The 14039-nt window shown below is 31.9% G+C and overlaps 1 protein-coding gene across 3 annotated transcripts in view; it reads right to left on the reverse strand.

Annotated features, from left to right (window-relative positions):
- Window positions 1-375: 375 nt before the first annotated feature.
- Window positions 376-14039, reverse strand: part of LOC113518223 (neprilysin-2) — a 48217-nt gene continuing 34553 nt past the window's right edge. For all 3 annotated transcript variants that reach the window (XM_026903045.3, XM_026903035.3, XM_026903063.3), the window contains exons 4-17: window positions 12834-12941; window positions 12395-12640; window positions 8735-8946; window positions 8312-8488; window positions 7276-7361; window positions 6899-7004; window positions 5953-6137; window positions 5032-5121; window positions 4324-4474; window positions 3828-3996; window positions 3244-3362; window positions 2920-3051; window positions 2683-2823; window positions 376-2232 (exon numbers count right to left, since the gene is read on the reverse strand). In XM_026903045.3, coding sequence (XP_026758846.1) covers window positions 2032-2232; window positions 2683-2823; window positions 2920-3051; window positions 3244-3362; window positions 3828-3996; window positions 4324-4474; window positions 5032-5121; window positions 5953-6137; window positions 6899-7004; window positions 7276-7361; window positions 8312-8488; window positions 8735-8946; window positions 12395-12640; window positions 12834-12941 — 2123 coding nt within the window. In that variant the 3' untranslated portion in view covers window positions 376-2031. The remainder of the gene's footprint in view (window positions 2233-2682; window positions 2824-2919; window positions 3052-3243; window positions 3363-3827; window positions 3997-4323; window positions 4475-5031; window positions 5122-5952; window positions 6138-6898; window positions 7005-7275; window positions 7362-8311; window positions 8489-8734; window positions 8947-12394; window positions 12641-12833; window positions 12942-14039) is intronic.

The following is a 14039-nucleotide window of genomic DNA, read 5'->3' on the forward strand; positions in this document are numbered from 1 at the left end:
ATTTAAGTGTATTTCATTTTATTAATCATTAAAATAATTTTATGTAAAATAACAGCTACAATTTTGTACATCCAAGGTTTCATTTTAAATTGTCGTCTTATATAAACATACGAAAATATTTTTAGTTTATTATTAGCTTTATTTATTAAATAGAATTCAAAACGATGTTTTGATTGATGAAATGGGAAAAAGAAAACTATAAAATTTGTCTGGAGAGGTGCTCGTAAAGGTTATGTGTAGAGCTGTTGGTATCGAGATATGTTTTAATTCACTTAAAAAATTCCCGTTTTTAATATATTTTTTTTTTATTTTAAATACAAGATATGATTATCGTGATAAGTGCCCTCTTCTTAGGAGTAAAATGAAAGAATAGTGTGATAAAAAGACCTTATATTGGTGTTTCAATGATTTACAACAATACGATTGTATCCAAACTGTTATACTTAACTAGGTACTTATACTAAAATTAAATTATCACTATTGGTTTATCCCACAAAGGGACAGGACAGGTATTCCTTCGATACCCTTTTTAATTATTAGAGTAATGGCTATTGGAACAAATGAACTTTGCTATCCTTTCTAAGTTGGAGTAAGATTACATTTGCAGATAAAATAAATTCATCATAACTTCAGTTAATCCTTAGTAGCTTTAGTTAGAGCTACAGATTAGCCTGATTACAGATTAAATGTTTCCTGATGTTCCACCGAGTTTCGCTGTTACCTAATATCATAGCTTATAATAAATATAAAATACTTGTGACAATCCAATTAATATAATACAATAAGTCACTACAAGTTTAAGTAACACACTTCGTAGCCGGGTACACCAAATATAGTAAAAGTGGCAATATTTTAAATGTTTGTACTTTTTATATAAATTTAGTATTAATTTCTACTGGTGAATTGGTGATCTAGTTCTTTTTATATCTTTTCATTGAAATTTTGTTCTGTTCTGCCGTCGTGTTACGCATATTTCTATTACAGCGCCATCTAGAACTATAGTAATATAATTATTATGCTAGATGGCATTGCATATGCTACACAAATTTATTATATATACTTTATAAATTTATGTCTTAACGTAAGAACAGAAATATATATTTCATTGAAAAGTAAACAAAGTACTAAACAATAAAAAAATAAACTAAAATATAATTTTTCCATTAACATTCTTTTTTAATTTAAACTTTTCAATACTATTTCACATTTTATATTTGTGAAATAAATTGTGATACTAAACCAGAAGGATAAAATTTATATTATTTACTTTTGAGTACCTCATCAGTATTAGGAATCTTTTATTATATTTATTTATGGTATTTTTTCTCATAGATATTATTGGATCTGTGTTGTTTCTTACCCAATTTTGAAAGTCTAACAACATTCTATTTTATAATTGGCAATATACATTATTTAAAAAATATAGATAATAAATAGCGTGGGTACGAACTTTTGTAATACTAGCACAAAGCGTATAGAGTAAGTACAAAATTTGTTTGTGTAAAAAATGAATAATAAAGTATTACCGATTTTATAAAGCTTTTAAACCTACAGATAATGTAAGTATACCCGTCGTATAAAAATGTGGTGCTCAGTCTAAAATCTCATCCAAAAGGAATTTCAATATTCACGGCGTGACACATAGTATTATGTTTACAAAAGGTTCCATAAAACAGAATTCAGCTATTTTATTTACAAGTTTAAACAACACCAAAACATCAGTGACATCTACACATTCAAAGGACATTCACAGACTTGCACTAACCATTTGTGCACAGTATCAGCTGTCGAGCTACCAGCTGGCTTGTTAATAATACGTTAATTAAAATTATTACAGAAACGTAGTTAATAATACTTCAGTACTCATAAATAATGAACATTCCCTTAGAAGACTTTGTTTGAGTTTGGTATTATCGAATAAAATGGTTGTGTTTTGCTCGCCAGATAGATCAGTCGCATCCTCAGGTCGCGTTGGCACCTGATTACCGACTAAGTTCAATTTAACGGTAAGTAGAGGGCGGCATAAATGTACTACCACACTTTACACTTTTTGACTGGATTCATAGGAGATCCAATTGGACACTTAAAGTCGGACGCGAATTCTTCCATGTTCGATAGAGGGCCAACGACGCGGAAGCGACCTGGCGCGTGGAATCCGGTGGTTATGCGCAGTTTGATGGCTTCATTGCGGTACACTGTGCACCATGTATTAGCTGCACTCAGCCAGAACAACTGCAATTTGTAACGACTCGGTAAGTAAGATATCAAATTACAAAATTGATTTTTTCGAGGGATAATAAAATGAGATAGCGGAATATTTTTATTCACAGGTCGAAATGCACGTAGTTAATATTTTCTTTATTTGCTACACGTATATATTAAGATACATTAATTTACGGAAGTTTAATTATTAGTTTTGCGCCTTGAAATTATTAAATTATTGTTTACAATTTCAGTTGTATCAACTGAAATTTTAATAATTTTTTTATATCGGTTCCATTAATATTTGTTTTTGTAATATATAATATTTACATCTAATATAATACCAGATGTTATGAACAATATAATTAATTTTGTTTTTCTAAGGTAATATAAAACCTTATGCGAATTTATAGAAAGAAAGTTTTGAAATTTTAGTAAAAACTTTCATTATGTACGGGATGTTTATATGCAATTTCGTACCTGTCTTGGTGAATATTTTTCTAAACCAGGCAAACGCGATTCCTCGCCGTGTCTATGTGTCCATGCTTGATATGCGTAATAAGCTTCTTTGATACCCCCATTGTCAGCAATGTTTTCACCTTGTGTATTGACACCATTTAACTGCAAAAATCAAATTAGTTATTAACTCAAATCACACAAAAATAGAATTGGAAGCTATTTAACATTTAAAAGATGATTAAAATGGTTTAAACGTACCTTCATTGAAACTTCTTTGACGGTGTAGTTCGAATATTGATCTATGATACATTTAGCTTTTTCCAAGTATTTCTGTTTAGTCATTTCTTGCCACCAATCTACCAAGTTGCCATTTTTGTCGAATTGACGACCCTGTTATTTAAATTTTAAAATTGTAACTTAAAATATAACAGTATGACATCCGATGATAACATTTTATTAAATAAAGTTTTATTTAAAAAAAAAGTTTTTTTGTTTGTTTTCTATCATATTAATTTTCCATTATACCTCAAAATCAAGTAAATTAATAAATAGGTACTTTATAGAAAATGGACATATTTATACCTGATCATCAAAACCGTGAGTAATTTCATGGCCAATAACGAATCCAATTGCGCCATAGTTCATGTACGCCGGACGTTTCGCAGAGAAGAAAGCGCCTTGCAGGATACCAGCAGGGAATTCTGTTATGTAATAATCAAAATGTTATAATTAATATATCTACTTGGGGGGATGGGTACAGTCTCATTGTTAGCAATATGCCCAAAAAGGTCGACCTCCACGTGGTCCCTCCTGGAAACCATCGTGCTGAATTCCAAGTGAATTCACTTCACATCACGATGGGCTAATTTACCTTCTTTTTCATTCTCACCTATCATTTTCTCACTGGTGCCCAGCCAGTGTATACCGATTGCGCAGGCGGGGTTACCATTCCATTATCATACATAAAAAAAATATATATATATCTACTTATATTAATGTCTAGATCGTATTTTTATGGTACTTAAAATAACAATCAAGCTATCAGCCTATTTGGTAGAAATTAAAATGCTGATTGGCAGGTAGGTACATGGTTTTAGTTATGCTTGTGCATCGATTTATATGGATTTATATATGTGAAGTATATACTCGTACAAGATAATACTTACGGATACTGTTCTCAATAGATGAATAGAAAGCATTTACAATAGCTGGGCGTCCATGGGTGATCCAGTCAGTTTTGTTCACAGGTTCTCGCAATTTGCTGAATAAGAACTCTGTACCGAAGAGTGTTAGATTTAAAACTGATTCCATGAGTTTATCTGAAGACATCTCCAACTGTAATAATACAAATATTTAAATAGGTACACTCACCTGAGGGAGACTTTGTACAAAAATCGATTGCTTGGGTACCTCTGTCCCATTCGTGTTTCAACCGTGAAGCAGTTGTGTTTGCATGGTTGTGTTTCGGTTTGAAGGGTGGGATATGGCGTGAATTTACTGGGTACAGAGGAATAACACCTGAGTCCTCAGAAATGGCAACGCATGGGGGGTATCATACCTAACCTATAAGGCAAAATTACAACAACCCCATTGTTGTTGTAATTTCGCCTTCTACGTTTTATTATTTAAAAAGTTTTATTATTATGTAAATAAGGAACTTACGCTAGAGTAGAACTCTGTCAGTTTGTTGTCATCAAGCATTTCACTGGGGTAGGCGATATGTGACTCCATAGCATCTGCTTTTTCCAGGGCTTCTTGACGGGTCTTCTCGTCCATCCATTCCACTTCTGTCAGCGTTTTACGGAACTGTTGTCTATGACGGCATTGAATAATTTTTATACAAATTAATTTAATTTAAAATTACAAAAAAGGTAATTATATCTGGAAAAGTACGTCTGTCTCTAAATGTTTTATCCTGGTAATAATACCAATAATAGTTGACATTTGAGATTGTTTTTTTATTTTCGACCTTATGATAAGCAAATTTTTTATGTGTATGTTTGTCTAAATTTAATGCCTCCATCTTAGTAAGATTTTCTCCTTCTATATCTAACTTATACTCCAAAACACGTTAAAATTAATATTACAATTGACTAATACATAGTTAAGGCTTAGCACAGAGATCCATGTGCATTGTATAACAGGGAAGAAATGGTGCCTTCAGGGTAAATACACGTTTGAACTACTTCCGTACCCAAGTGGAAGCGCATTCATGTGGTTTCCCAGACCAAGTTATCTTGGCCTAAGGACTAGGTAATTGATGTAATTATGTAGCACTTATTATGTAGGTAGAGACTGGAATATAAATTTACTTATTCGAAATAAACATTCTAATCAATTTATATATATAATTATTTTAACCATGCTTACCTGATGTCATTCACCATTTCCAAGGCATTGGCTTTCGACTTTTCGTTAAAGTATTTTCTTATATATAGTGCTCCCACAGCAATAGACATACTGTAACAAACTCGATCGGTAAATAATTGTCTAGGACAGTTGTATATACTAATAAAGATAAAATGAAGTAAGTACAGCGAAATTACTAGGGCTATTTTTCAACACCGTCATTACGCTAGTTCCATATTTATATTATCATACCAGAGTCCCGACTCGGCTTTGCACGGGTAGAATGGCCATATATATTTTTTAAACATTTTGGAATAAATATGGTATAAACGTATCTTTATGCAGAATATGAGTAGTTTTTTTTTCAAATGACCTATTTCTGTGCTATTCATCAATGTGCACGTCTACCACATCACACGTCTGTCCATGTGTCCCACATTTCCCTTGTGATCCCCTCCTCACCACGGTGCCAGCTGCGCTGTGTGGGGCCACAGCGGCCATGGTGCGGCGGAGCGACTGCGTTTATTTTTCTATGATATACCTTTTTTTTATGATTCGATTGAAATAAAACAAACACTAAATGTTAAGTGGAGCAAAACCACAATGCATTAAAATCGGTTAAGTTGTTTCTGAGATTAGTATGCACAAACGTACAGACAAATATACAAACAGACAAAAAATCTAAAAATCATTGTTTTTGGTTCTATACCGTTCATAAAGCTCCCCTATAATAGTTTTTCTTATATATCTTCCATATACATGCAGCAACCAGTTACGATTTTATTATATGTATTAATTATAACATTGTTATCGAAGTTACATTAATATGCAAAATTTGAAACCTCATGTGTTTGAACTGGTAAGATATTTACGAAGCTAGACAAAGCTTTTAGTATCGGAACACAAATTATGGTAATCCTTAGGCATTGGAAACATAATAACCTGACACTGGCTGTATCGGCGCACTCCTTCCATCTGCTCTCGCGCTCAGTCTTCCCTGATAGTGCTGTGATGTACTGCAATTGTCTTCGTCGTAGTTCATCAGTTAGGTACGACACTGAAGCACCGGCCACCCGCCACATTACGTAGTTAGCTTGAACACGGGCCGGTGTCTTTGCAAGTAGTACCTATATAATTATAATTCGTCTTATTAGTGTTGCGAGATAGTATTGTTTCTTTTAGAGTTGTAGTCTAAATTATAAAGTGTGATATTTTTAATGGGTGTAAAATAAAAACTTGAGCTATTGGTTTATAATGAGGAAAAGTCAAATTAATTGGTTCATCGGGAAGAATTCATAAGGAATTAACCACGGCACTTCCCAGGTGCGTGAATTTACTGGGTACAGAAGAATAACACCTGAGTCCTCAGGAATGGCAACGCATGGGGGGTATCATGGGCAAAACAGTATACTCTGTTATTTCCATGGTACTGCACATGTCTATAGGCGACGGTTACCAGTTTCCATCAGGTCTGCCGTCAGTTTGTTTGCCATTCTAAGTTGTATAAAAAAAAAGGTTGGACCGGGTGGAAAACTGTAGCAAAGAAAAGTCTAGAAAAAATAACTACATCATACAAGAATGTGTTAGGTTTTAGAATAGTTAGTCGTTTCAGAACTTTATTTTAAACGAAAAGTACAACTGGATTGCCTTATACGAATTTTTGCTGAGAATACTTTATTAGTTATATACTCTGTATATATATGGGAGCTCTAGTTAAGAGAAACTATGATAAAACTAGTCGAGGATTGTCGATATAAAGTACACAAGTCAGCTCAATTTATAATTAGAATATAATGTGTCCTTACGGATTTAACATATGGGCATATTGTTTAAGATTTAGAACTTATGATTTCAGGACAGGATATGCTACTATACAATGAATACAAACCTCAAGATCGGAGATGTATTTCGGCACGCTGACTATGGCAATTTCATCGTGGGTAACAGTAACATGTGGAGCTAGCAGACGGTTGATGTACTCCAGCCATGGGATCCTATTAAAATACAGATAAAATAATAAAAAAAAAACTATATAAACTATAAGAAACTATATTGTAGATTTAGAAAACGTTAAGATTTCATAGACTGTATTCATTGACAATTACGTCTATAAATGTCAATAGCAAGTAAGTAATATTACACATGGTGTTTAGAACTAGGTAGGTATCTTATGTTTCTTACTACAATGTGTGGCTAATAAAATCAAGAGGAAAAAATAGTAGAGATAACCTATAAAAATAAGTAATACATGACTAAAACATTTACTTGGGGAACTTTTCCTGCAGCTGTGTGATGGTCATTGGGTTGTAGAGACTGGTTGCGTTACGTCGTTTTTCCAAAGGCAACGAGATCTGTGGGTAATTTGAACTGATTAGTTTTAAGTTAAACTAATCTATTTGAGTATTTGTTTCCAAAGGTTTTTGTTAAAAATTGGAGGTAATTATTATTTATAATACTAGTAAAAACTACTTAAAAAGTTGTAATGTTGTTAATGACTTTATATGTTTATTGAATGTGTTTATTTCATCTATTTATCTAAAATAGGTTTTACTAGTTTATGTTGAGAAATATTGCTGTGCAGATATTGATAAAATGTATTGAAAATGATTCACGCATTTCTGTATAATATAATGTTTAGACATAGTTAAATTCTGGCTTAGTTGTACGTGTTGAATCATTAAAACTAAAAATTATATATCTATCTATATATCTATGTATGTATGTATATATTTATTAATTATTCTCGATAGTTGTTAGTAATTATAAATGTGTGTGATTAAAAAAATAGCTGGTTGCAGAAAGTCACGCTAATCAGAGAAAAAATGAAACGTATACAAGAATGGCATTGAGTAAAAATATCGATTCTTTTTACCCTTACATACTGAGTCCTACAAACCCAGTTTACTGATTTATGGCTATTGATTGTAACTTATTGTTTCTTGTCAGCTGATTATTGCTGCAATATAGTCCAATCTTCACGAATTGATTCGATAAATATAATGTTTCTCGATTGGTATGTTCAGCCAATCTCATGAAATCAATAGGTCAAATATCAAAACATTGAAAACAGTACATAAACTTGTAGCCAGTAGACCGTTTATAACTGTGACTATCTTAAAATAGTGACTATTTTTTTATGAAAGTCAACGAGACTCATAAACAACATTTCCTTGTCCTATAAGCCTATAAAGCTGCTGTTGTATATTATATTGGGATCAATTAAGATGTAGTGAATGTTGAATCTGTATAGTTGAGTAATTACCACAACTGTCGTTCTGTTTAAGTGAATTAAATAACTTACGTTTGCCAGTTTCATTTCGAATTCTAACGATTCTTTGAGTTCAACTTCTGCACGGCTGCGGTCGGCTCCTAACAGAGTTGCGATATCCACCATGTATTCGTAGTAAGCTTGCACTAATTTGTCGCTGAAGCCTCGATTCAGGTACTCTCTACTTAGACCAAGAGAGGCTTGATCCAGCTGTTGATAAACATAAACTGTTGGTAGGTCCCTCAATATGGATATTTACAAAAATTCGCATGAGCATATTATAAATAAATTCGCTGAACAAATATATACTCGCCATTTGCAATATAATTTAAGATTAATAATTCTATAAATTTAATTAATTTTAACAGAGATTGGAGATATAAAAGTACCTAAGGTCGGCCAACCAAATCTATTGTTTTATTTATAAATAAGTAGTTATATAGCATAATTTCTTACATCGATGGTCCTTTTGGTAGAGTTTTTGACATCAACGCTGATGGAGAAGTCGAGGAAATAATCGACGGAGTAACCTGCAGCACGGAACTTGTACACTGACTGCTCCCAAGAGAAGGCACGGTCATTCCAGGAGTTTCCATCCAGGACCGGCCAGCCACCAAGATTACGTAGCATGTCCAGTAATGGTTGAACACCTCGACTTTCTATTGCAGCTGATGACATGGAAAAAGAAATTTAGTTTCTCTTATATTCTATGAATAAATGGTAGATTTTAATCCTAATTTGTCAACTTATTAGAAATTATGATGATAGATATTTTAGTATTTATCTGCGGGCGAAAACACGTCTGTTTATCTTAATTAAGAATTGAACCGTTCCCCCTTCCGCTCGGATCTCTGAGGCATTCGGGCGTATGTTACAATAATTGACAATTTTATTAAATTAAATTATGCCCGTCTGATGGTAAACGGTCACTGTAGCCTATTGACGCCTGCAACACCAGGGGTGTCACGTGCACGTTGCCGACCCTGAAGAAATTTTAATATACCCTTTTTAAAGAACCCCATACTGTAGTCTCTAAGCAAAACCTATTCATTCTCACTTATCATCCTTCACTGGAACCTTCTTGGCAAATACCTATAACGCAGGTTACGTTACCCTTCCATTATCACCTTGTTTTTATTAATTTCCTTAATTAAGACCTGCGTTTACTATTAGAAACTAAAATTAGCCAAAAAACCCAAAAAGAAAAAAATATAAATAAATAAATAAGACAAAAACTAAATAGGCGTTTGTTTAATACGTTTAAAATTAGATGTCGCTTCTGATCCTCTGGGCGGCCACTTCAGCGTTATTCGTCCATTACGTCACGTAAGTTGTGCAAAGCAGGAAACAACATCACTTCGTTCGCTTTCACTCGGATTTATCGCTACAACTAACTGGTTTAAGTAACACTAACAGAACAGTTAAATAATTGTTGTAATTAGATCCAGTATTAGGTAAAGTATCTAATCAGACTATGTAACCGATAAATAAAAGTCTGTAATAGATACTTTTTTCGATTTTAGCAGACATTGTAGTATGTCAGTCAATTTGTCATTTTAGGAATTATTTGATAAAACAAAATTGAATTAGTTTTTATTTGTAAAATATATTTCATATTTTCTGTAAATGTTTCGCGCTCGCTTCAAGAACTTTTGAAAGACCCAAGAAACTTTTTTCTTGTTACGATTACATCATTTCAACAATTCAAGATATCTTAATCGAAGAAAATTGAATGATTTGGAAGAATCAGTACGATAGACATAAGCTATAAGGGCAGAGGTCTTTGCCTTTTTCTTTGGGATGAACAGAACCAAAATAAAATACTAACTTATTTTAATTTTCTGTCGTTATAAATTAATAGTTAGTGTCCTGCATGGTACATGTAAGAAACAAGGGAGACTAAAAATGCGATTATATAAATGATAGAGGTGATGACAATTTTAAATATATTTGCGCAGTTTAACAACACAACTATGTGTTATATAAAAATAAGTTATATCATAGTTACGATTAGTACACAATGGGCCGAGATATAGATAGCGTGGTATCTTCTGCGGAATCGTACAATTTTGTCTCCGCTCCACATACAAAGTATGTGTATGTAACATATACTCAGTGTTGCTTATAGAAAACGATCATCAATTACAGTAACAATTTGTGCGTGACATAAATATTTACTCATAATTTAAGATTTTGCTTCCGTACAAAAAACAATTATTAATCGTGACGAAATTATAACGAGACCAAACTGTTCTAAACTCTGTCAGTTACAAAAGTAATTATTAATATAAGTTTATATTACATCATACATAAAAATGTATACACTTAATTCTCTTTTTTGAAGTCGCTTAAAAATTTATAATATTTACAACAGGTCCGCTAGCGCGTTAGCACAATATCAGTACGCGTATGAACCGAGCCTTGTACTTATTTCTTTGTAACTGTTTTCGTAAAACCACGAAATATTTTCGCTAAACAAAATTGTACTCTTTGTACGTACAGCCATACATATAGTATCTTCTATATTCGTATATTAATATACTGACCTAAATTAATTGACAGAGCGATACCCGATCGATACTGCTTTGTGGAGAAATATGGTATTTTGCACAGATTTTCTATGTATAATATAAGGTATATTAATAAGCATAAAATTGGATATTACGAAATTTCCATATTGCTGGGTGTAGCGGATTTCGCGTAGCCGATGTTGTGGGAAGCAGCGGCATTATATACTAACTTTGTTTTGTTTATAAAACAATGATATTGAGTATTTATTAAGGAATCGTGTAAGCACCTAATTAGTTAATTTGGTGCGAGTTTGATGGATGACTCACAATATTGGATGACGTTTTGGTGATCGATCACTGCTGACAGATCTACTGTACGTTCTGGTTAACAACTACCAGACTTATTTTTGATGAAATGTTTGTTACCTATATTATTCGTCCAATCGTGGGAGGTCGTAGGTAATAATTAAATATTAATGGCAAAACCAAAACAAAAATATTGCTAATAGGTATATTGCCTTTATTTTTATTTTTCTTTGGAAGCTATACATAGAAATAAACATAACGATTGAGATAATTAAGTTTATAACAAATTAACGTACCGCCACATCAGACACGTTCTTGTTTTGTTTTCTTATGCCAAATTTATAATAATAACTTTATGTTGTTACGTCAATGACACGTATCTATTAGTTTTTATCGTTCACAGTTTTAGATTTATTAAACTTTAAACGCTCGTTACGAGAATATTTGATATGCACACGAATAAATTCTCTTATTAATTACATCTTAAATTTTTTTTGTAAATATTTATATATGATCTTATTCATCGCTTATCTCTGACAGAGATCTCTTTCAGTCAACCTAATACAGTAAGAAAGCATTTTGTTAGCGGGCAGCTAAAGTGCTACAACTATTAATACATAAACAAGTATACAGTTAAATAAAATATTAAAATATATAATGTATCTGTTTTGAAATCTTAGTACCTAAGTACTAACTGCTTGAATACTATTTCTAAAATGTGTATTAGTCCTACAATACTATTGATGTTAGTACCTAGTTGGTTTAATTAACACTAGTACATTAAATAGGTATATGAACAGTGTTAATAAGAACAAGGTACATTCGATAGAGTAACCAGAATTAGCACGTAATCTTCAAAACGACCGGAATCCTAATTAAATACTTAACATGCCATTGTATTTCTTCAAGTACCTTGTAAAGGAGATATCGCCAGGTGATAAAATAAATCGTTAAAGCTTATGAGTACTTACTTACCTCACGTAAGATTTCCAATCTTTGTTTTAAGAAATATAAACAATACCAAAAACATTGATACATGTAGAGCAGAATATCAATATTGAACATATATTTTATTATGGTCTTTGTATTTATCCTATTACTTGGGGTCGGTGCAGTATGTTATCCTCTTTCTCTGTTCCCTAACAACCATCATATTTAGACCCATTTGTTTATAATTTTTCACAAAGCTTATCCACCTTTTGTTTTAATATTAATAATAATAGTATATGATAGTATAATTATAACAATAGAATATTTCTAATATGAAACAGAATTAGAGATTCTAGATACGAGTACTTACTTCTATTCATGCAGGCCTGGTATAAAGTTTTGGCAAGTACAAAAGGCCTCGGTTCACCGACCGCAATTGGTTCATCTAGTAAAGCTCTGATCTGTTCCTGCAGCTGATCAGTAATGATGGAGAAAGTGTTTACAGAAGTTTTGTCGTCTGGTATACGAGTGTTTTTCACAAACGATCCACAGGCAAAATCGTAGAAATCGTCGCACGGATCAATTTTGTCGTCCATATTTTGAAGCAGTTTAGACGCTGAAAGAAACCATGCAGGTATGTATATTTATTTTAATAAATAGATGTCGATTAATATTTATTTTTCAATAAAATAAGATTTACGTAGGTATAAAATATCATTTATTGAAGGTACGATGCCTACGAGTATAATAAAAGAAACTAAAAACGTGAAGCAAAAATAATATAAAAAGTGAACATGATATAAATTTACCTGTATGTACACAACCTGGGGAGTTACATATCTTCACATTTGAATCTTTGGCAACGACGGCTGGTGGCATAGACGAAGACAGTCTTAGTTCACTAGTTTGTGGCATGTCTAAAACAAAAATACACACACATTATTACGAGTACATATACAGGAAGTAACATTATGAGATTAAAAAAAATAATACGTATCATAATAAATTATTTCCATTTTATGTATTCATTACAACACATATCATAAGAATATGAACTATTATCAGATAATATATTAAATTCTAGAAATAATATAACATAATCTACGAGAGGAAATTTTATACAAAAATTCGTGTTTTTGTCATGAAACAGTTGTCTTTGCAGGGCTATGTTTCGGGTACAGAGGCATTACATTCTGGTAGACAGAATTTACTTTGTTATGTCCATGATACTATTTATATCTATAGACGACTGCTACTACTTTCCATGAAGTGAACCATCAGCTTATTCGCCATTCTAATTTACATAAAAAATTATGCGTGTTCATAAAAATACTAATAATTATAATAAATTTCGATAAATATTTATATCATACTGGGTGACAAATCGTTCTATATACTATGTAGGTGTTTATATATGTTAAATAACACCTGGTTACAAAATGCCTATTTAACTGTAATAAAAATTCGCTAAAATCAAATTAGAGATGTATTTATGTAGAGCACGTGGTACTCGGATAAAACTACGGACTTTGAAATTAATTAAACATGCGAATCTTTAAGCATAGTTTTTTTTATTGGAAACGGTCGATGACTTTATTTGATAGGTATTTAAATTTATAAATTAGGCCAAATATAATCAGAAAATCTGTAAAATTTATCGGTTCATATAAAACAATTTTTTTTTGTGGTTTGTAGACATAAAAATATAAAAAATCAAGACTCGTAGTCATTTGAACATAGTTTAGGTACAAAAGGACCTACGGTAAGGTCCTATAAAACTTGCTTTCCTTAAAAGCTGTGGATAATTTATATGGATCCTGAGGATGGTGACGTCTTAAAAAGTTGTTGTTGTTATTGAGCAGTTTTAAAACTTGAACTTGGCCTCATATTTATTTTAAGTCAGTTCTTTCCTGTTTAACAAAACCTTCAGCTTACAAATTATTTTTCTCAGATAATTAAAATATAAGTAAAAAACAAAATATACAATTAAATGTGAAATAAAGAGTACTACCTAA

The sequence above is a fragment of the Galleria mellonella genome, unplaced genomic scaffold (assembly GCF_026898425.1).
Source record: "Galleria mellonella isolate WM207_F2 unplaced genomic scaffold, CSIRO_AGI_GalMel_v1 utg33, whole genome shotgun sequence".
Taxonomy (NCBI): Eukaryota; Metazoa; Arthropoda; class Insecta; order Lepidoptera; family Pyralidae; genus Galleria; species Galleria mellonella.